Below are 22,067 nucleotides of genomic sequence, written 5' to 3'. Positions count from 1 at the left end.
CCCTGAGTTTCAAGACACTAACAGAAGATTTGGGTCCCACCTTTGGTTGAGAAGAATCAAATTAGAGCATAGTTATTTTTCAACTTGAGGAGGTTCCGGGCTGTGGATATATTGTGCTTATAAGAAGTAAACAAAATCAGAGGAAGAAGTGTATGTGCATCAGTTGGATGCACACAAATCTTCAGATTTTCAGTTGTTATCCACCCACCCTGGCAATCTCATGTACCCACAAGCCTCAAAGCAGTTGGTGTCCTGTGTCCGAGGGACTGGAGGAGCGTAAACCATGGGCTTCTTGAAGTTGGAGCCCATATCTGGGTCATCCAAGGTCCCAGGATCCAGCTCATTCCTGTCACCTTGGAGGTACTTGAGCAGTAATTTGTTTGATTGCACTGAGCGTTCCTCAGAGGGCCTGTTTGTGGAGACGACCTCTATGTGGCCCCTTGGCTGCCAGGCCCTGTCAGCCCTCACAGAGTGCTTCTTCCCCAGGTACCAGTCAGGAACCAGGCCTTTCCCAGCACCCAGAGCCTTTGTCACCGGTAATGTTGGCTTCCTGGGGACATACCAGGCTGGGTCCAGGAAGCTCTGGCTTAATGCCAGTGTAGTTTTGCTTGTTTAGAATTGTCAGATTTGATAAGGCAGATTTGACAGTTTTTTGAAGTGGATATGGAAGAGGTGGCAGAGAGAACAGCCTTCTACCCAACAGCATGCTGGCTCTGGTACAACTTGTAACTGGAATGCAGGGGGAAAGAGAGCACATACAGGGAATTGGCTGCCTGGCTGAGAACAGGAAGCTGAGGCAGAGATCCTTGGATCTCACCAGCCCGTATCTTCCTTCCCTCCTTGATTCTTTATTATATTGCTCTTAAGAAATATTGGAACAGACATTTAGTGTCAGGGGCCCTGTGAGGTTGTGTGGGGAACCGCCTTTCAGGAGTTCACAGTCTTGCTGGCAAGATGGTAGGTGTGCCCTGGCATGTCCTGAGATGCCCCATGGCTGTGGTCTAGGCAGTACGTGCCCTGGTGCCTCAGAGGCTTAGAGATCATTTTCGGCTCTTCTCATCAGGGCAGATTTCATGAAGGATTTTGAGCTGAGATTTAAAATGAAATAGGACTGTAGTAAGTGGATTTCTGTGGCTGAGAAAGAAGAGGGCATTCTATCACCCAATACAGTGGCTCTAACCATGATGGTGGAAAGAGGTAATGGGAAAGGACCAGATTTAGAGAAATTAAAAGAAATTAGGAAATCAATAGAAAAAACTTCCTTCCTTCTGTTACTATCTGATTGTTTTCTTCTTGGCCAGAGTATCGGTGTGCCTTGGGCATCAGAAGAGAGAGAGTGTGTGTGTGTGCACGTGCACACACACACGCACAGAATAGATATCACATCCATGTAGCTGCCTGTTGTGAAAAGGATTCAGAACTCCAATATTGTAGAGGACTGAAGTGTCTGAGAGTTAAAGATCTAGAGTTCAGTGTCGGCTGTGTCTCATTTGCTTTGATTTTGGGGAAATGTGCTTTGCCTTTATAATCTTCAATTATCTGCTATGTAAGTTTGGAACATTACTTCATGTTTTGTAAGGTGATGTAATTCAGTGCGTGCCAGTACTTTATGAACAAATAAAAGGTATAACTCTGATGCTCTCAGGAAGCAAGCACTTTGCTCTTTTCCTAAAACTGCATAGCTGACTTGGGAATGAGGCGGGGAGAGCTGGTCTCTCTTTTCTAACTCTTCTGGTAGAATGTGGTAAAGACTTAGCTCCTGGGCAATAGAACACTCTGCATGGAGGTTTGTGCCTACAAATCAAACAAAGAGATCAGCCAGAGAGAGCCTGCCTTTTTGCACACACCGTCGGGAGGCTACCCTGTGCCTTTCCCCAAACCACCTGCCTCTGCTTTCTGTCTTGTTCTTTATCTGTTTCTCTCTCTCAGCTCAGCTTTGGGCCCCTGGACTGTTGTCCAAATCTGAAGACCACCCTCCCTGTAGATCTGCCCTCCTCCCCTCCCAACCTGCCCCCACCTGTGGAAGTTTGAATCTGAGCAGAGGCATTCCCCCAGCATGAACCTGGACACTTGAGACTGTCCGCCCGCCTGGAGAACCAGTCCTTGGTGAAGAAAGAGTGCCCTCTAGTGGGCATTGGCTGGAGCTGCTCCGGACCCACGTCACTCAGCCAAGGACAAAACAACCCGCCACACGGCCCTCCCGCCAAGGATGATCTTGACTATGCCTTTGGGTTTGGTTTGTTTTTCTCCTTGTGTGAAGAAAAAGAAAGAAAGAACAGCAGGAGACAAGTGGTGAGAGCAGCTCCCACAATGCTGTGACAGTCCCTTTATCTTAGGACTTTTACCGAAGAATTAACCCCAGGGCAAGCGATGGCAGCAAGGTACATGTGACATCAGAAGCTTTTTAAAGGGCTTGTGACAATTCCTGTATAAATCACCTACCTGTCTCAACTGGTCTCTTCCATAATTGGGTGGATTTGTGGGACGGAAACTCTTTCTGTAAGAATTATTACCAAATGGGTTAAATATCTTCATGGGCGCAACCCCTCTGCAGATTGCATATCCACTGCAATCAATGACATTTTTTGGGTAGTGGATGCGTCCGGGCCTGCCTGGCCATTAAAACCCTATATGCATGAGGACAAACAAGGGATTTGGCCCTTTAAAACCTATTTCAGAAAAAAGCTGCTGGGGTGGGGAGGGAAGAGATGAGGGGGAGGGAGAGAGCGCAGGGCACCCATCAGGGAAGCAGGAACCTGATCATATGTGATGGTTGCTGGATTAGGTAACAGCTCCGCTGGTTGAAATTGGATCTTGGAGGATGAGTGTTAACATCTCTGGTGTCCTGGCGAAAGGTTCATTTGAGTCTTGCATGGTGCTGCAGAGATAAAAAGGAGCTTTTAAATAATCATTTTGTCTCCTACTCACCAGAGTACTGGCTTCCAGCAATAAATAGGTAGCATCAGTTCTGCTTAGACATATCACCCTTTTCATTTATTTATTTAATGTTGGTGGTTTTTTTTTTTTTTAACCGCCGAGCTGAACAGTTTGTGTATCAGTGAATCCCAACACCCATTCTTAATAGTGGTATATTTGGATTCTCCTTGCGCTGGCTACAAATATGAGCATGCAAGTTTGTTTATTGGTCCATCCCTGTCCCCTCCAAGCATTACAGACACAGCCCAAATCCACCAGAACTGAATTTTCTATGCAAAATAGTGCAAGATGGTTTTCTTTTAAGGTTTTCCCTTGTTCATATTTTTCCTTAAAAAATTTTTTTTTGGGTTTTTGCACAATCATTTTCTATTTTCATAATTTGAGTATAATTTAAAGGGTGTAATTTGGAAATGACTGTTGTTGGTTTTTCTACCCCCCCCCCCCCGCCCTTTTCTTTTCATTCTTTTGTTTACTTCAGAACTCTGATTGGGGACCTATTTATGTGTCTTGAACTCTAAGTGTAAATGCAAGCAATATTTATGCCGTGGTGCATTGTATCTATCTTATCAATTTCTAATTGGCCACATTAAGAAACTAAGTCTATTAACTCATAGTGAATTCAAATTTCTTTTTAGGGAGTATTTATTTGCAGGATTCACAAAATGATGTGAAAGCTAAGCGAAATACTAACACTTTCTTGCCCCAGCCAACCCACCACCGCTGCGCCCAATTAAATGTATCCTTCCTACCTGAAAGAAAAGAGGCAGTATGCTTTATGCTTTAAGCTTTGCAACCCTCCTGAAACTTCCATGGCGGGTAGGGGCTTGCAGTTTATCCTTTCAGTGTTCTTTGCCAGCCTTGACAATTTCCTTTCTTATTTTATTTAAAACCAGTTAGATTTGAAGGCCAAGAAATGTATTCATTAGGAGGTGTGTAGAGTTTGTGTGAAATTGTTTGTGCTTCCCATTGACTATTTTAAAAAGATGGTGTTTTAAAAAGATGGAGCAGAGGCATGAAACTGAGAGGGGTTGGAAAGAGGAAATATTCTCAGAGGTTAATATTAGGTATATGGGAAATATTCATAGTGATGTGTGCGTGATCACCTGTGTAGCTCCTGGAGGAGCGAGGACCAGAACTGTCTCTCTGCCTTGCCTCTCCCTTCTTTCATACCTCACTGAGTTTGGCTGGAGGAATAAGCTGATGGAATGAATGAGGCCGCTTGGGGTACCCATGTGATTGGAGGAGGTAGGATACTTGATGTCAGCTCAAGTAGACAGTGCTTAACACTAGCCCTGGCAAGGCAAGTCCTGACCGTTAATAGGACATCATTCTTTTTTGCTTTGCTGTTGTTGTTGAGACCAGAGGTTGTCCTAAAATCTCTCAGTGTTGGGCCGCATGCAGGACCAGTTGGGTGTGGAGTAGTCAGGTGGACCCACTTGAAGGCATTAACACCCAGCTGAAGGGTTACCAGCCTCAGCTTCGTGGGGAATGTTCCTGCCAGCCGTGGGGGCTTACGGCCTCTTCTGAAGGAAGTATATTGGACATGAGATTCAGTGAGCGAATGAGAGAGTAGAATTTTGCCCCAGCACAATGTTTTGAATAATCGAGCTAAAGTGAAACAACTATATTTATTAATGGCTCAGAGGCGATTCTTTTTTTTTTCTAATTTGTAAATGACCCATAAATTTCTTTGTGGATAAGGCTATTAAAATTTATCATATAAAGAGAAACAACCACATAGAGGTGAAGGAGGGGCTGCTGGGCGCTGCTGCCAGATGTTTGGATGCCCCGAGATTCTTTTCGGTGCCTTTAGGGCCTGGTATTCAGGGAATGGTTACAGCAGCCATCTACTTTCTTAAGGAAACCTTTGTTAGTGGCAATTTGTTCTTCAGAGTGCTTCGGAGATTTAAGTAAATAAATTTAAGAAACAATAACGTGACTAAATCCTTATTATGCAAAGATCAGCCAAAGGAGCAGTTTCCCATTCAGTCTCCTGAGCCTACAAAGGAAGGATTTTATTGAAAAAAAAAGTCCACAAAATAAACCTCAATGACCTCCTAACCTTTTGCTGTCACTACTATAGCAATTTTGTTTTTCTGTAGCAGAATATTACACATTCAGGTTTGAAGAGAGAAGATCATGACCTGGTAGTGTTGTGGTTTGCGTCTAGGGTGCAGGCTTCCATCTTTTCTCCTTCCCAGCTACCTGCTCTCCCTCCTCCCTCCCTCTCCTTTCCTTCCTCTCATCCTTTTTTACTTCATCACGGAGCCCAAGCTTCTGCCCTGCACCTTTTGTCCTCTTTGCTCTTTATGGCCACCACTGATCCACATGGCTCGCCATTCCATTTGATGGTCTCGTGTTTTGTGAGAGCCATACTGTAGTTTTCCTTTTGGCCTAGGAATTGGGATTTCCTTCTGAACAACGTTCAGGGTTGGTTCTTTTGCTGCCTGTTGGCAGCCAGGAGCATGTGGGCACAGCCAGCAGTTATGCTGGTATTATATGTGATGGAACGCTCAAACATCTAGACATACCCTCATTGAGCTCATCTTCACCTTCCCTGTTACAACCCGAAGCCCTGCTTTGCCAGGGCTGGGAGACACCTGGAACTGGCACCGTCCCCCTGGGGCTCACCAGATGCACCCTGCCATGAAACAGCTCTTGACTGTGCTCTGGTGTGCGGATATCCACCAGGGACTTAGACCTTGCCACCTCCATCCCCAAAATGTCAACCAACACCAGACCCCTCTCCTCTGCCTTTAATCACTTCCCTCTTTCCCACCCTACCCACACATTCTTTTCAATTTCTTAAAAATTGAAAACACTTTTTATGTTCCCTCTTAACAAAGACTTGGCTGCTGACAACTGAACTGGATTTAGATGAGTGATTTATTTTATGGGAGGTTGTCTGAAGGGGTAGTAAAAAAAAGACTGTCTCGCTCTTCTGCTGATTTACTAAATCACTGGATCTCCTTCAGTCCAAATCACCACCAAGGGTCCTGGTGTTTTCATAAAAAGCAGCCATCTCATTGATCTGAGACGCCATCCTACCAGAGCGCTGGCTTCCCTGAATCCCTGGAGACAGCTTGTTAAAAGGACCTCACCCTTGTTTCCAACAGGACAGAGTCCTTATCACTCGGAACAGATAGATCTCAATTTTTGGAGCTAAACTACCCTGCTCAAGGGCTAATTTGTCTTCTTGCTATGTTAGACCTCACTCTCAGCTAGTCCACAGGAAAGGTCTTAAGATTTCATTCCAAATGTACTGGATTTGTGTACTTCAGGTGATTTTGGAAATGAAAAATTTAGACTGATCAAGCATTGCAAAGAAAGGCAATGAGTGCACAACCACAAACTTACGGAAATTTAAAATGAGAAACAAAGAGGGAAATGCTTTTCCTTAAATTGAAATTAGGTAGTATGGGGATGAAAGTAAAAAATATATTTTGTTATAATTACATTTTTCTAGTTGAAATTTTTTACTGTGGTAAAATATATATAAGATAGAATTTACCTTTTTTGGGGGGCGGGGGTGTGGAGTCTTGCTCTGTTGCCCAGGCTGGAGTGCAATGAGTGGTGTGATCTCAGCTCACTGCAACCTCCGCCTCCTGGGTTCAAGGGATTCCCCTGTCTCAGCCTCCCGAGTAGCTGGGACTACAGGCACGCACCACCACGCCTGGCTAATTTTTTGTATTTTAGTAGAGACGGGGTTTCACCATGTTTGCCAGGATGGTCTCGATCTCCTGACCTCGTGATCCACTCCCCACTCAGCCTCCCAAAGTGCCGAATTTACCATTTTAAACTATTTTTAAGTGTACAGTTGAGTATTATTTTGCAGCCATCTCAAAAACTCAGCTTCCCAAAGTGAAATTCTGCGCTCATTAAACAATAGCTCCCCACTCCTCCCCCCAACTCATGGTACCCATTATTCTACTTTCTGCCTCTTATAAATTTGATTATTCGAGATTCCACATACAAGTGGAGTGTAATTTTGGAACAAAGCAAGTCCCTCCTTCATTTTCTCACCCTCTCAGTTTCTCTCTTTTTCCAGCCTTTCTTCTATTCCTCAAATGGCATCTTGCAAGTAACTTGGCAGCTTATGTAGCCAAAGAACACAAATGTGTTGTGTTTTTTATTTTCTTTCTTGGGTTACTATTAACGCTCCCTTCCCTTTGTCTTTTTCTGTAGTTTTGAGTATCCGAGGAGCCCAGGAGGAGGAACCCACAGACCCCCAGCTGATGCGGCTGGACAACATGCTGTTAGCGGAAGGCGTGGCAGGGCCTGAGAAGGGCGGAGGGTCGGCGGCAGCAGCGGCAGCGGCGGCGGCTTCTGGAGGGGCAGGTTCAGACAACTCAGTGGAGCATTCAGATTACAGAGCCAAACTCTCACAGATCAGACAAATCTACCATACGGAGCTGGAGAAATACGAGCAGGTAACCAGAACCACCTGGGGCTCGGCACCCAGGCCCTTTAGGAAAGGGTGGAGGAAGCACAACCCCGGGGCTTGCAGAGAGGAGCGGCTCACCTTTCCCAGGTGCTGGCGTCCTTGTGCCCGGCATCCCCTGCCCAGCCACAGAGCCCTGACCAAACTTGAGTCTGCCAAGTCCTGGTCTCAACTGTTAAAAACCTAGGCGTTCAATGGAGGTAAAGGCATTAAAAAATGTGTGACGCTGTAAATGATTTCAAGGAAACATAAATCGCGCATAGAAGGAACACTCCATACCTGGACTCCAGAACGTGTGCCTGTGATGTGCAGACCTGGCTCTCATCCGGGCGCTATAGGTGATCAGCAGAGTCACCAGCTAACCTGCAAGAAGGTGGGAGGTTTTCTCTGGCCCTTGTTTTTCCTTATTTATCAGGAGGCCTATACTTTTTCTGGGTGCTCATAGTATCCTATGGGAAAGGACTTAAAACTTGGCCCTAGAGTCCCTCACTTTACCCAGACTCAGTTCAATTGAGAGTCAAACGTATTCCCTCTTTTACATAATATATGGTACGGAATATGATACAAATCATCCTCTGTAAAAAGGGTAGGAGGTTCAGGAGACCCCTGGAGCCAGACAAACTGGGATTCTAATCCGGGCACTCCACAGATGGTTTGTGGGACTCAGTGTTCTGCATACTCAATTCTGAAAGCTGATGTATGGCACAGATCTGTGGATTTGGAGTCACGGATGTGAAGGACCATAAAACTTATATAAAGGAAAGGGCAAGAAAGGCTGTTAACTACAAAGCAGTACATGTAGGGTCTCCCGATTATAACAGAGCCCCTCTCTAATAGAGAACCCCCATCCCATCCTCCCCACAACACATACACACATCATATAGCAATGCTAGTTCCTCTGGTTAGTGTAAGCATGCTACTTTGTCAGGAGTCCTTTAACAGCAGCCTTTCTTTTAGATAGCAGATAAGTTTGTTGTTACCTCTTGGGATGCAACATTATATTGAAGTTCTCCATTACCCTACTCTCATTGAATCATTAGCTTTTCTTTTCTTTTCTTTTTTTTCGTTTCTTCTTTTCTTTCCTTTGCTTTCCTTACCTTTCTTTTCTTTTTTTTTCCTTTCCTTTCTTTTTTTTTTTTGAGATGGGGTCTCACTCTGTCACCCAGGCTAGAGTGCACCGGCACGATCTCTGTTCACTGCAACCTCTGTGTCCCAGGTTCAAGCAATTCTCCTGCCTCAGCCTCCTGAGTAGCTGGGATTACAGGCAGGTGCCAGCATACCCAGCTAATCTTTGTAGTTTTAGTAGAGACAGGGTTTCACTATGTTGGCCAGGCTGGTCTTGAACTCCTGACCTCAGGTGATCCACCTGCTTCGGCCTTCTAAAGTGCTGGGATTATAGGCGTGAGCCACCACACCTGGCCCCTTTCTTTTTAAAAGCCAAAAAAAGAAGACAGAGAAAAAGTGGAAGGTAGAAGACCTTGTGCAGTCCACTTGTAACTATCTAGGTAGAAGGCAAATGCAAACTTAATAGAAAATTTAAATTTTAAAATAGAAATAGGCATTTTAAAAATTTAAAGTGAATAAATTTTCATTACTGCACTCCTATCTACCTTTGGAATGGATTTCTACAAAATCCTCTCTTTTATGAGGGCAGAAAAATTGCTGTGAAGCCAAGAATAGTGAAATTTGACCATCAGACAAGGTGTAGGGAGGGTGAAGGGGAGGAAAATAAAAGCAAGCTGTGGTAAGAAGCTGTGAGTCATCCTCCTTTGCCTTCTTGGGAAAGAACAAATGTTCTCACCACAGTGTTGGCTCATATAGACATTTCCCCAGATCCCAGGCAATGCTGAGCTCAGAGAGCTGGCTGAACTGTGACAGTTTCCCCAACCATGACCATCATTTAGAATTTGCAGTCTGCTCTAACCTAAAAGGGTAATTATGGAAGGCAAATGGGGACAGACCTCTCACTGACCTCTTGGATTCTTATTACCCAATGTTCTTCCTAATTCACCTTCACCAATAACCCTGTCCTCTGGCATAGCAAGCTGTCCTCCGGATTTGTCCTCCAGGTTAACTCGTGCCAAAGAACAGGACACAAGACAAGCCCAGAGTGCGACTTCCTTCACTAAACCGTAATTGCAATGGATGTTAGGTTGGGAGGTGTTGAAAACTGTCTTTAATCTGAGCTCAGGTTGCCAGTCACATGGAACTGCTTCCTTGATTTAAACCTTCTTATCACTTTTCCATCCTCATCCAAAATGAGTAAAAATTATGACAGCCATAGTACATTTCAATAGCACGTCACCAATTACAAAACACTGCGGCTGACATAATGGCACTTGCTCCTCAAGGCAATTTTGAGATTGGGTACCCAGGACAGGTATTGTCATCCTCTCCATTTTGATGCAGGTGAGGACATGGAGATGAAAGAGGTTAAGATGTGGTGGAGGTCACACATTTAATGAGGGAGAGAATTTGCCCTAGAATCCAGGATTTGACCCTTACCCCAAGGGCTCTTATTAGAACAATGCCTGACTCCACTTTGTAAGAAGAGAATGTGGATGTCTTTCAACAATGGGGTAAGCAGGTTGTCCTCTCTGTTACTTCCTTGGACTAGATTACTGGCACCTAAGAGAGGGTTGTGATAAAAATATTCTCTTCAGAAACTTCTTGTGGCTACCTACCTATTCTAAATAATAAAGATATTGGAAATTGAGAACTAAAAAGCTCCATCAGTACAGAAGCAAATTATGTTCAGTGTAGAAGTTGTACTACTCATCTGTATTTATTATTTTTAAAAGTACTAAAATATCATCTATTTGTTTATATGGGCATTTTCTAGTTAAGAAGTGAATACTGCTTAATACATTTTGGATGCTTAATAATTTATTAATATTAGTTGTGTTAATTATAGTAAATAGCAGATTGTAGGGAAATTATGCTATTAACCTTCTAGCTAGTGTGTCTGAGAGATATCTTCTTCATTTTTCCTGTAACAGTTCCTTATGGGGATTTTTTAAAAATAGAAAACCTTGGTCAAGTGAAAATGTCAGTATTTTAGTAGTACCTACCTGAAATTACCAAATTGGTTACTTAATAATTAATTTTGTTGTTTTATTTTTGGCATGGTGATGGCAGATAACTATACAGTAATTAGCTATTGTAGCTCACCCTCACCCTTATCCCTCCAAAAACAAAACAAAAAACTACCTGAATCAGCCATTGTTTCACCCTGAGGTTATTAAAGAAAGAAGTCTTCTGAAGACATTTTTTTTTTTTTTTTGAGATGGAGTCTTGCTCTGTTGCCCAGGCTGGAGTGCAGTGGCACGATCTCGGCTCACTGCAACCTCTGCCTCTGGTGATTCTCCTGCCTCAACCACCCAAGCAGCTGGGAATACAGGCACGTGCCACCACGCCCGGCTAATTTTTTGTATTTTTAGTAGAGATGAGGTTTCACCGTGTTAGCCAGGATGCTCTTGAGCTCCTGACATCGTGTTCACCCGCCTCAGACTCCCAAAGTGCTAGGATTACAGGCGTGAGCCACCGTGCCTGGCGCTATAAGGTATTTAGGAGCTGGCATATTATAATAGATAAAACCATGATGTCAGAAACCTGAATTTTATTCCAAGCTCTACTTTAAAAAAAAAAAATTATCTTGTGGCTTTGTAGGATTTTTTAGCTTTTGTAAATAATGCTGTTGGGGAATTGACAGGACTAAATGTCTAATGTTGAACTGGACTGGGTTAATTCAGTTCATAGCTAAGAGAGCCCTAAGATCCCAGTTACTTTTGTTGATAAGATTGGCAGCCAAATCCAATCTCATCCTTGGATCTCAATCCAATCCATCTTTTTGAAGGAGTCAAGGAAGAAGATAGGTCTTATAGTTCAGGATGTAAACTTAAACCTTATACAAGACTTTTGAAAGGCTTCCCTTTCAGTGTCTGCTTCCAGAAACAACGTTGCCCTGTAACCTGGGAGGTCTATTAGAAATCCCTCTGCCCTATGGAGGCAGCCTGAGCTCCCAGAAAGTAACTATTGTTTTTTATGACAGCCTACAGTAGAGTCTCCTCTGTTGAGAAACATTCAGCATGTGAGGGTTTTATTTAATTAACAATTGTAACCCCAAGTATTCACATTACTGTCACATTGTGAGTGCCTGTCCTATCGGAAGTAGCCCAGCTTCTTCAGATACAAGGCTTGAGGGAAGTGAGGAGGAGGTATGGGTAGCTCCTTCCTTCCCAGGTACTGGAAAAATCTGGATCATTATGCTCTGTCCATCTAAAATGCCCTTGGAACTTTGCTCTCTGTTGTGTGTTCCTCAGCAGCTGTTTAGCAGCTGCTTTGCTCCACCTCAGCAGTGGGTGAAACGACCCCACTGTCTGTTTATTGAAGAGCAGAAAGGGCCCCGGGATAGAGTGCCCTGAATAAACATCAGATATTGTGAATATTTTTATTCACCATAATGAAGCACATTATTATTAGCTGAGCACTGTGGCTTCCCAGCTGAGAGCTGGTGCACTTGACAATACTCCCTCACATCCAGCCCCTCCTCTCTTTGAGCCCAGACGAGGTGGGGAGGCTGCAGCCTGGCGGGAGGTTGTTTCTCTAGAAAGGTGGCTAGGATGCTTGCTATGTGCCTAGCCCTCCACTCTCCATCCTGTGGTCTCCAAATTTCAGCTAACTTGCTGCCAGGTTTTATTTCCTTCTCTTGGTTGTACAGTTCCAGGTGCTGGGGTTGGCTAGGGAATGAGCTTACTATATAGATCTCGTGTTTATTTAGCACTTTTCCATGGAGAGTGGAGAGTAACATGCTATAAGGACCCGATCTTCTATGGATTTGTCTTCTGTATAGGCCCACAGGGTAAAAAGGAGGTATTTATTACCACCTTTACTTTTACCAAGAGGGAAATTGAACTCTGGAGAAGTTTACCCAGTTATCGATATATCCAAATATGCTGGGATTTCTAAGTTATCTATATTTTGAAGAGATAATTGTGACATGTACTTGTAGGGCCAGGCACACATATAGTAACTCATTTAATCCTTACTACACCTTATCAGGTGGGTATTGCCATCTCGGTTTCACAAATTAGAAAAACGAGGCACAGATACATTAAGTAACTTTGAAGATCCCGCAGCCAAGTGAGTTCCAGAGGCAGGAGCTGAACCCAGGCTGTGCTCTCACTCAGCCTCTCTGCTGTGTTCATGTGAGGGATTTGCTCAGTCTGCAGGTCATAGCACAAGAGCATGGGTGCCATTAGCCTTGCTGAAGGGTCAGGAATGATTAAAGCCACTTTTGGGTGAGTTAAATGAAGCGCTGAGTAGTGAAAGGATGTGCCCAAATATTCATGGAGACGGGGTCAAAAACCCAGGCCTCCCACTCACCAGTGTAGACACAGCCCAGTGGATGCACCTGCCTAGGTACCTTTGGCCAACCAACCTCAAAGGATTTCTTAGATAAATAATCAGTAAATGTGTACTATTGTTATTGTTATTGCGTTGTCGACACATATGACAACGGCAATGCAATGTTATCAATAACGAGCGTGTTTCTGCTGTTAATAAGTTGGAGGAATTGAGTCTTTAGTTCTTTAACTCTCAAAGCATCATCTTGCCTCTTTTGTTGTGAATCTAATATAGTTTTACAGTATTGCTTTGAGTGAATCTGTGAATAGATGTTTTGTTGAATGCTCAGCTAAGGAAACCAGATTATGGATGCTAAGTCATAGTAACTAAAAGAGAGGGCAGGAGTTTTCAGAGGAGTAAATTCAGACTCTAGGAAAGGACAGAGGCCCTGGCCTAAATAGGAAGGGCTCAGACCCTACCTCTGCCTCTTCATGTTTGCTGTGTGCCTGTGGAAATGTCCCTTCAGCTCTCTGGGCCACAGTTTTTCTTCCTGTTAAATAAGGAGGTGGGAAAATATGATTTTCAACTCCACCTCCAGAGCTGATGATATGCTAGTTTATAACCTGAGAATTTTTATTTCTGCAGGGATAGTTCCTGAATCCTCTCAATCATGTTTTGATGCTGTTTCTGTAAGACCCCTGGGGACAGATTCCCTTTGTGTTATAGACATAGTGGATCTTCAGAAGGCCAGAACAGCAGAGGAAGTTCTTATAATAAAACTTGAAACAGAAATAGGTGGATGAGAAATCTCCCAGAAAAGTTATCAAAGCTTTTAATTCCATAATTCCATTTAAACTCTTTTGGCTATTTATGCATTCTAAAATTGAGTATTTGGAAGCACTCCTATATCAGAAATAATGAGCAAGGCAGAAAGCACATGATACATTTGACCCCAAACTCTCTTTGGCTGTTAACTTTGGGAAAAAGGGTGGTGTAGTGTGTTTTATACTAGAAGTCATATTCTTACATTTTACTGTGGTAAAATCATGGAAAAAAAAGATCAAGATAAAATGATTAAGAAACTTTTTTTTCTCTTAAAAACATCCAACATTATCAGCCAGGCGCAGTGGCTCACGCCTGTAATCACAGCACTTTGGGAGTCCGAGGCGGGGGGATCACGAGGTCAGGAGATCGAGACCATCCTGGCTAACACAGTGAAACCCCGTCTCTACTAAAAATACAAAAAAAATTAGCCGGGCGTGGTGGCGGGTGCCTGTAGTCCCAGCTACTCCGGAGGCTGAGGCAGGAGAATGGCGTGAACCCGGGAGGCGGGGCTTGCAGTGAGCCGATATCGTGCCACTGCACTCCAGCCTGGGCGACAGAGCGAGACTCCGTCTCAAAAAAAAAAAAAAAAAAAAAAAAAAAAAAAAAAAAAAAAAAAATTCAACATTATCGTCAAAACTGAGCCACAGGGGCTGAAAGGGACGTCTACCACAAACTGTCCTAGTTTTCTTTATTTGCACAAGTCTCTAGAAAAGCCCACATGGCCTAATGTCATAGACTTGATGCGTGTTGAGGCTTGGACCCTCAATGACGGTGTTGATTGTCCTGCCATTCCAGGCCTGCAATGAGTTCACCACCCACGTGATGAATCTCCTGCGAGAGCAAAGCCGGACCAGGCCCATCTCCCCAAAGGAGATTGAGCGGATGGTCAGCATCATCCACCGCAAGTTCAGCTCCATCCAGATGCAGCTCAAGCAGAGCACGTGCGAGGCGGTGATGATCCTGCGTTCCCGATTTCTGGATGCGCGGTGAGTCTCCCATGGGGCTGTCCTGCCCTCTCTGGGAGTCCCTGATCTGGGGCTGGAGTCCACAGCCGGTGCCCCCTACAGGCTCTAGTTTCACCCCATCAACGCTGAACCAAGTGATACCCTGAGGATGGTTCTGCGAGACTAGATGGGCCATCGGTTTTACACAGTACCAGGAAAATACATGGTTGGAGGGGATGATCTTTATCACTACTGTTATGCACTCTCGGTAGCAGCAAGGAGGACTTAGGTACAGTGAGATTTTTTTCTTTTCATAGCACTAGGTACCTCTTTTACAGTTGCGTCTTGTAACTATGGGCCTGCAGCTGTCTTACTAGCATTCTATCACGACAGGCTCTCTTCGATAAAGTTTATTCCATTTGCTTGGAAATTGGGATCTTTTCCACACTGTAGATGGACAGAGAGTGCACTCAATTCAACAAATATTCCTAAGTAAATTGCTGTCTCTGGGCTAATTTTAGGAGTGCAGAGATGAATAAGACGTGGCACTTTGGACACAGAGGGACAAGGAGGTGGTCTAACATGGGCCAACTTGGTTTGATGGTTTCCATCTGGCATTGCTGCTCATGTCCTTACTTGTGAGTTCAGAGCATTCAGTTGAAGAAACCATGGATAGAAGGACCTTTAAAAGAAGACAAGAACTGAGAACACAGAACAAGTGGTCATCTCTTGTTTCACCTACTCTCTAGACTGGTAGATTTATGTGAATCCCTTTGATTCCTTTTGCTTCTGTTATCCAGCCTGTAAGATAGTAATAGTCGTCATATCTTTCATCTACTCTAGAAGAATATTTTGATAATTCATCTAGCAAATACATTTTGATTATGGGTATGCTTTGTGATCTAGAGTTTGTCTTAAATTCGTCATCTGTGAATTCAGATACGATTCATATTTAAATTCTTGATAATAATCCCAATCTGTTATTTTTATCATTGGGACATTAGATATGTCAGGGTCAGTGTACCATTTCACAATCTATAATTTTGTCTCTTTTCAATCAGATAAAACAATTTATTACTCCTCTTGAATTTTTTCACCCCTGAGATCATGTTTTATTCAGCTCTCCTACCTGCATTTTTCTCTGTGTTCACAATTATGGTCTTTACAGTCCTTGGGCCTCTTTAAAATGCCCTGGCATCTTTTTTCCTCACTCCCTTTTAGTCAATGTGTTTTGGGTTGCATGGACTATAACATGAGAATGCCAGCTAGCAAAATGTAACTCTGGGCCAGTAGAATTCCATAGAATAAGTCAAGAGAAAGTAAAAACGAAGGTCGTTTTCCCCAGCTGGGTATAGTAATGGAGTGGAAATAGGCAAAATCACCCTAAAGCAGGATCCTCTGTGCCTCTCCCTCACCCGTGGCCTGCTGTCTGCCAGGCTTCTTTAATGCAGCCCGTTCTGCGTAGTGCAAAGTGCAAGTGACTGGTGGCCTCTGTTTGGGTCCTTCCTCTGTGCCACTGCCACCCTGCATGTATTGCTTACATCTCCATGGTAACTCCCCTAGTTAAAATGCTGGAGTTGGTATTTATGTTGGCAGATATTGAAAAAAAAAAAATTGGCTCCAGACTGGGTTCTTTCTTTTCAAGAAAGTAAGCAGAGAGAAGGGAGGGGCAGAATTATTGTCTCATTGGATATCTTCTCTCAGTAATTCCAGTGTGCCCAGCTGAAGGTCAGACTGTAACAGACACAAAGCTAGGAGGCTTTTGTACGCAAGTTTCTTTCGCTTCCACCAGCCTTTGCCTAGAGTGTTCCAGTTGGCACCAGACGGACAATCACTTTAAGACAGGGTCTTTTTCTTGCTTTGGTTACAACATTTGAATCATTGCTTCTGAGCCAAGATTCAAAACGAAAACAACTAACCTATTGTCATCGTTACTATCATTTCATTTTGGGGGTATATTTATTACCAGTGAAAGAACATGACCCCAAATTCCAGCCTAAGGCTGAGCAAATGGCCTTCTCAGTTCAAAAACAAATGTCTGCCAGACATCCTGATTGGGGAATTCACATCAATGCCTCCAGCGTCACTAACTATAATTGGGAGAGAGAGCTAAGCAAACTTAGTAAGAAAGACACACTCACTGCAGGTATTCACATGCTCCTCTAAACCATGCATCTGATGGGCAGGGCCTCACCAAAAAAGATTTCATGGAAGACAAATAAAATACAAAGAGGACTTGATTTAGTAATAGGATTAGTCTTTGTAATCTAATAGGTGTGTAGAATTGAGTGTTACTACTTTGTTGTGGGACACTCATTGTATTAGCTTTCTATTACTGCGTAGCAGATTACCACAAATTAAGCAGCTTAAAACAACACAAGTTTATTATCGCACAGTTTCTGTTGGTCAGGGGCCTGGGCATGGCTTAGCTGGATCCTCTGCCCTAATCACAGCGAATCTGTAATCAAGCTTATAAGCTGAGGCTGTGATCTCGTCTGAGGCTCAGGGTCTCCTTCCAAGCTCGTTCTGGTTGCTGGCAGAATTCATTTCCTTCTGATTGTAGGACAGAGGGCCTCAGTTCCTAGAGGCTGCCTTTCTCAATAGGCAGTTCACAATTTGGCTGCCTGCTTTCTTCCTGAGGGCCAGCAGGAGAAACCTTCCATTTTAAGGCTTTAATGGAATCTTCCCTTTCGTTTACTCAAAGTCAGCTGATGAGGAACCTAATCATATTTACTATGCCATCCACTCACAGGGAAGGTATGTACACCAGGGTCTAGAGTTTTGGAATTCTGTCCACCACACCCCTCAACTAACCTTTCGGCCCTTTATGCCACTCAAGTCATTTCCTGTCTCTCTTCCTTAGATTGACTTAACTGTACCACGGAAGTTTAACTTAAAAATTCCACGCACTCATTCATTCATTCATTCAACATTTATCATATGCTATATACCAAGCATTGTGCCATACAACTTGGTAAGTTTATTATCAGGACTATAAATAACATTTTTTTTTTTTTTTAGTTAAAAGAGGGAGAGAACTTATAAGCTCTCTAAATGATTTTCAAGCATTAATCTTAACTGTTTTTCTATAACATTTTACTGGAAATGACAGTCACATAAACAGATAATTAAAAGTACGTCTGTATACTTCACTGCAATAGAGGGGATTACATAAAGTATATTGCCAAGGAGAGGATGACAAGAAAGAGGAAAGGACATCTAAGAAGGTCTAGTCTGGTCACACTGGCACTCTACTTAGATTTACTGGTTTATCTAACTGAGCTCTTACTATCTGCCCGATGTTATAGTAGCCACTGGAACATCAAAGATGAAAAAAGTGCATATAAAGGTGGGTCCTACCTTCAAAGAGCTCATAATCTCATAGGACAAATACTGTTACAACTACACATAACACCACATGTTACACATTCAGTTCATTCATCTACCTACTCCACCTGAAGGAAATGATCCGGAGAGAGGGCGGAAAATACTGAGTTTCAGAGGAGCAGGATGTTTGCCAAATAGAAGGAATAATAGCAAAACAAAACAACAGAATTCTACTTCAGCAAGCATTCCTTGAGTGCTTACTATTTGCGTGAGACACAAGGGTTTCAAATATGAGTGAGATCTGTCCTCTGCCTTTGAGGAATTTGCTGTTTAGTTGGGGAGACGTATGTAAATCTGTGGCGGATGTTGTGGGAGAGAAATATGCAGGGTGGTGTGAAAAGCCACAGGAGCATGAAAGCCACGAGTCTTTGGGGAACGCAGAGGCATATGATGTGGCTAGATGAAATTGTTCAGAGCATGTGTAGCATTGAGGGGAAATGAGGCACTAGGGATAGGAAAGATCCACTGAAAACCCTTAACTGTACCAGTGAAGATTTTGAATTTATCCTATTAAACAGCAGAAACCCTCAGAGCTGTTTAAGGAAGAAGTATGGGAAGTTATCACATAAAATTGCACTGGATTCAAATTCTGGCTACAACCCTGATGACCTATATGACGCTGGATAAGTGGCTTATTTTCCCAAGACTCAGTTTTCTTACCTGTAAAACAGGGATAATCCTGTAAATAGGAATAAATATTAGTATAGTATCTGGCATATAATATTCACATCATAATTCAGCTATCATGATTACTGTGTTATATATTATTACTGTTATACGATATATTATTGCACATTGTTATTTATATATACGCATTATTGTTAAATTTTATAATGATTAGTGACATGATCATATCTGTGGTTTAGAAAGATTACTCTAGTGATTCTCTTGAAGATGAGCTGAATTGGAGAAAAGACAATGTAAAGAACAATTGTTGAAGCCTGTGCTTCTCAAACTGGCACTGCACAGAATAAATTGAAATACTTTTCACATTTTGTAAAAGTACTCCAAAGAAAATATTCTTATTTTAAGATAAACATTGATATATTATAAAGTGGACTAAAACAAGAGGTTCCAAAGATATTTTATGTTTTTGATGGTGTCCCCAGAGCTACAATCTTTTTCCAGGAGGGCTTCCTAGGAAAACATTGATCTAGTGTTGCTCTGGTATATAGCTATTTATTTTTAAATTTAAGTTAACTAAATACTAAATTAAAATAAATAAACATTTAAAAATTAGCTCTCTGGTTACACTAGCCACATTGCAGCTGCTCAGTAGCCACACATAGCCAATGACTACTGTATTGGACAGCAGAGATATAGAACATTTCACTCATCGTAGAAAGTACTCTTGGACAGCACTAGTCATACAGTGATACAACAGGCAGCGGCTCCTCTTCACTCACTTCACAAATAGCAGCGCAATTAGAATGAAACAGAAGAGGTAGATTTGAAAGTGTAGAACTGTCAGGACGTGCTTTGGGGGCAATCATTTGATGAAGGTAAGAAAGCAGGAAGAGTTGAGAAACTCCTAGTTTCTAGCACATGCTAGGTACTCCAATCTTCGAATGAATGAATGAACAAATTAGCAAATATAATGAACCATATCTACAGTAATGTCACTAAATAATAAGACTAACAAGGAAAATGGAGCCGATTTGGGTAAAAGGTGATCTTAGTTTTGGAAACAGTTTGTTTGAAGATGCTTGGAGTCTGCAGTCATAAATGGGCCAATGGCTCTTAGCAGAGGTATTAGGGCAGGAGATAACAAATTTGGTAGTTAGCAGTGTATGTCTGTGATGTCTACACATCTCACTATCATGAGTTTTTTATAAAAAACTTCCCCCATGGACCCTGTGATTCAAAAATATTCTGTCCCTGAAACACCATATTTATCCGGTAATATTTTATCAACTTCCAAATTTCTTAAATTCAAAACCTAGATGCCCAACTCACAAAGCTACTGACTGGTTTGAAATCACAAATGTTAACTCAGCAAGGTGATAACACTTCAAGCCAAAGCAAAGAAACCAGGCGTCTCAGTTAGCTCAACCTTATTGTAGAAAGGTGTTATTTTCACTAGGTTTCTTGAAATTTGGAAAAATCCTGATCCTAGGATTTCAAAGGCCCTAGATTAAGACATCTACTAAAAGAAGTGATAAGCGAGTCCATCAGAGTAGATGAGACCACCTAGGGAAGATTGCACATCACAAAGAGAGAAGAGCTGGGAACAGCTGTCTGCACCATCCGCATACCACCAGCTCATTCCAGAGAGGTTTCCTTTGAGCTCAATTGGAAGAGTCCCAAAAAATACACAGTAATGCTAATGCAAACAACTGAATGAAGGAACGGAGGCTCTCCAAATTAGGGAGCCTTCAGGGTCCAGTTCCCCAGGCCTAAAACAACAGTCTTTAGGCGAAGAAGAAAGAGAAGCCAAAGGTTATCTAAAGCCTGGCCTGCAGACCCTGTTAGTCACTTGGCTATCTTCCTCAAATTCCCATCATGCAAGAGCTTTTAACACATGCCCACTTTGCAGTTGGGCTTTTAAATCCAATCTGTACAATTTCTGATGCTGAGTGACCCAGAAACTCAGCATGATTTAGGAGAGTGACTTGGGCTTGGCATAATCTGGACAGATGTGGTTAATACCTGTGGACAGATGGTGTTCATCCGGTAAAATCAGGCACTTTATTGTGTTAATTAATCCAAGTGGGACCCTGAAAATACAATATTAGCTGAATTTCCTGTCTAGCAAGGCCATCAGTGCTTTCTGTTGGCTAAATTGGGAAATCCTATATCCTGGTATAATCAGGGATGTTCTGGAAATCTTTTCCGTAAGGAAAAGCTTTTAATAAAAGCAAGAAAGGCAAAAGTGCTAAGTGAGCTAATTTAAAGATGAAGACCACACAACTTCAAGGAGGGCCAACCAGCCCCTGCATTGAGCCTGCAACTCCCTCAACTATCCACAGGCCTTCATTGTCAGGAAGCAATAAAGTGATTCTCACTTTAAATTAGTTCAATTAGCACTTTTTTTTTTAAGGCAGAAAATGCTTTTATTAAAAAAAAGTGATTTTCTCCTTTTTGGCAACCTGTATATGAAAAAGAATTCTGTGGGCTTTTGTTTTACCATTTAGCAGCTGTTCTTGCTTAAGAAGTGCCACTTTTCTCCTTTTGAGGGAGGTCAAGATGTTGGGGGTTAATTTCAGTCAGTTCTGTGCCCTCTTCCCCAGATGCCTTTTAAAAATGTTACATGCATTTACATGGGGATAGAATGGAAAGAACATGATAACTTATTTTTAACTTATGGCTGCAGAAGCTCTGCGTAATTGTGAGGAGCCAATTTGTATAGAAGAGAGAGATTGGGTTTTGTAGTGGTCAGACCTGAATTAATACCTTAGCTCTGTTACATACCAGCCAAGTGGCCTTTGAGCTCAGTTCTTGATCGGTAAATACGAATAATCATATCTACTTCAGTAGTAGTGAAAAATGAATAACTTGAATTGATTGCCAAGAGGGAGGGGTCAGGCCCAGTGCCTGGAACCTGGTAGTAAGAAAGACCAAGTTGTAGCACCTGCCATGTGTTGGGCGCTGTGCCGAGTGCTGTCTTTGTGTGGTCTCATCTCTTCCCTACTCTTACCCTGTGAAGTCAGTATGACCCTCTTCACTTTCACGGAAGAAGCTGATCAAAATCACCCAGCTGATATTCAATTGACCGAGGATTCAAAACCAAGATGGGGCTGGGCGCGGTGGCTCATGCCTGTAATCCCAGCACTTTGGGAGGCTGAGGCAGGCAGACCATGAGGTCAGGAGTTAGAGACCAGCCTGGCCAATATGATGAAACCCCATCTCTACTAAAAATACAAAAATTAGCTGAGTGTGATGGCACGTGCCTGTAATCCCAGCTACTCAAGAGGCTGAGGCAGGAGAATCGCTTGAACCCAGGAGGTGGAGGTTCCAGTGAGCCAAGATCACACCACTGCACTCCAGCCTGGGTGACAGAGTGAAACTCCATCTCAAAAAAACAAACCAAGATGGCCCAAATTTTGAAACTTTATACTCCTCACTACTCTGCAAAAATATCTGTGACCACTCTTCTGTTCGGTGCCCAGATGGTACACAATGAAGTATTGAGCAAATGCTTTTAGTGTTGGTTTTGGCATCCAGCCCATTTTGGTAAATCTGCTCCA

At 42.8% G+C, this 22,067-nt stretch overlaps 1 protein-coding gene across 11 annotated transcripts in view; it reads left to right on the top strand.

The window, feature by feature from the left end:
- The window catches only part of PBX1 (PBX homeobox 1), a 326,524-nt gene that overhangs the window by 225,877 nt on the left and 78,580 nt on the right, over positions 1 to 22,067 (top strand). For all 11 annotated transcript variants that reach the window (XM_055112162.2, XM_055112158.2, XM_063598676.1 and 8 more), the window contains 2 exons: positions 7,123 to 7,367; positions 14,345 to 14,535. In XM_055112162.2, coding sequence (XP_054968137.1) covers positions 7,123 to 7,367; positions 14,345 to 14,535 — 436 coding nt within the window. The remainder of the gene's footprint in view (positions 1 to 7,122; positions 7,368 to 14,344; positions 14,536 to 22,067) is intronic.

The sequence above is a fragment of the Pan paniscus genome, chromosome 1, assembly GCF_029289425.2.
Source record: "Pan paniscus chromosome 1, NHGRI_mPanPan1-v2.0_pri, whole genome shotgun sequence".
NCBI classification, from domain to species: Eukaryota; Metazoa; Chordata; class Mammalia; order Primates; family Hominidae; genus Pan; species Pan paniscus.
This window is presented reverse-complemented; position numbering and strand designations above follow the sequence as displayed.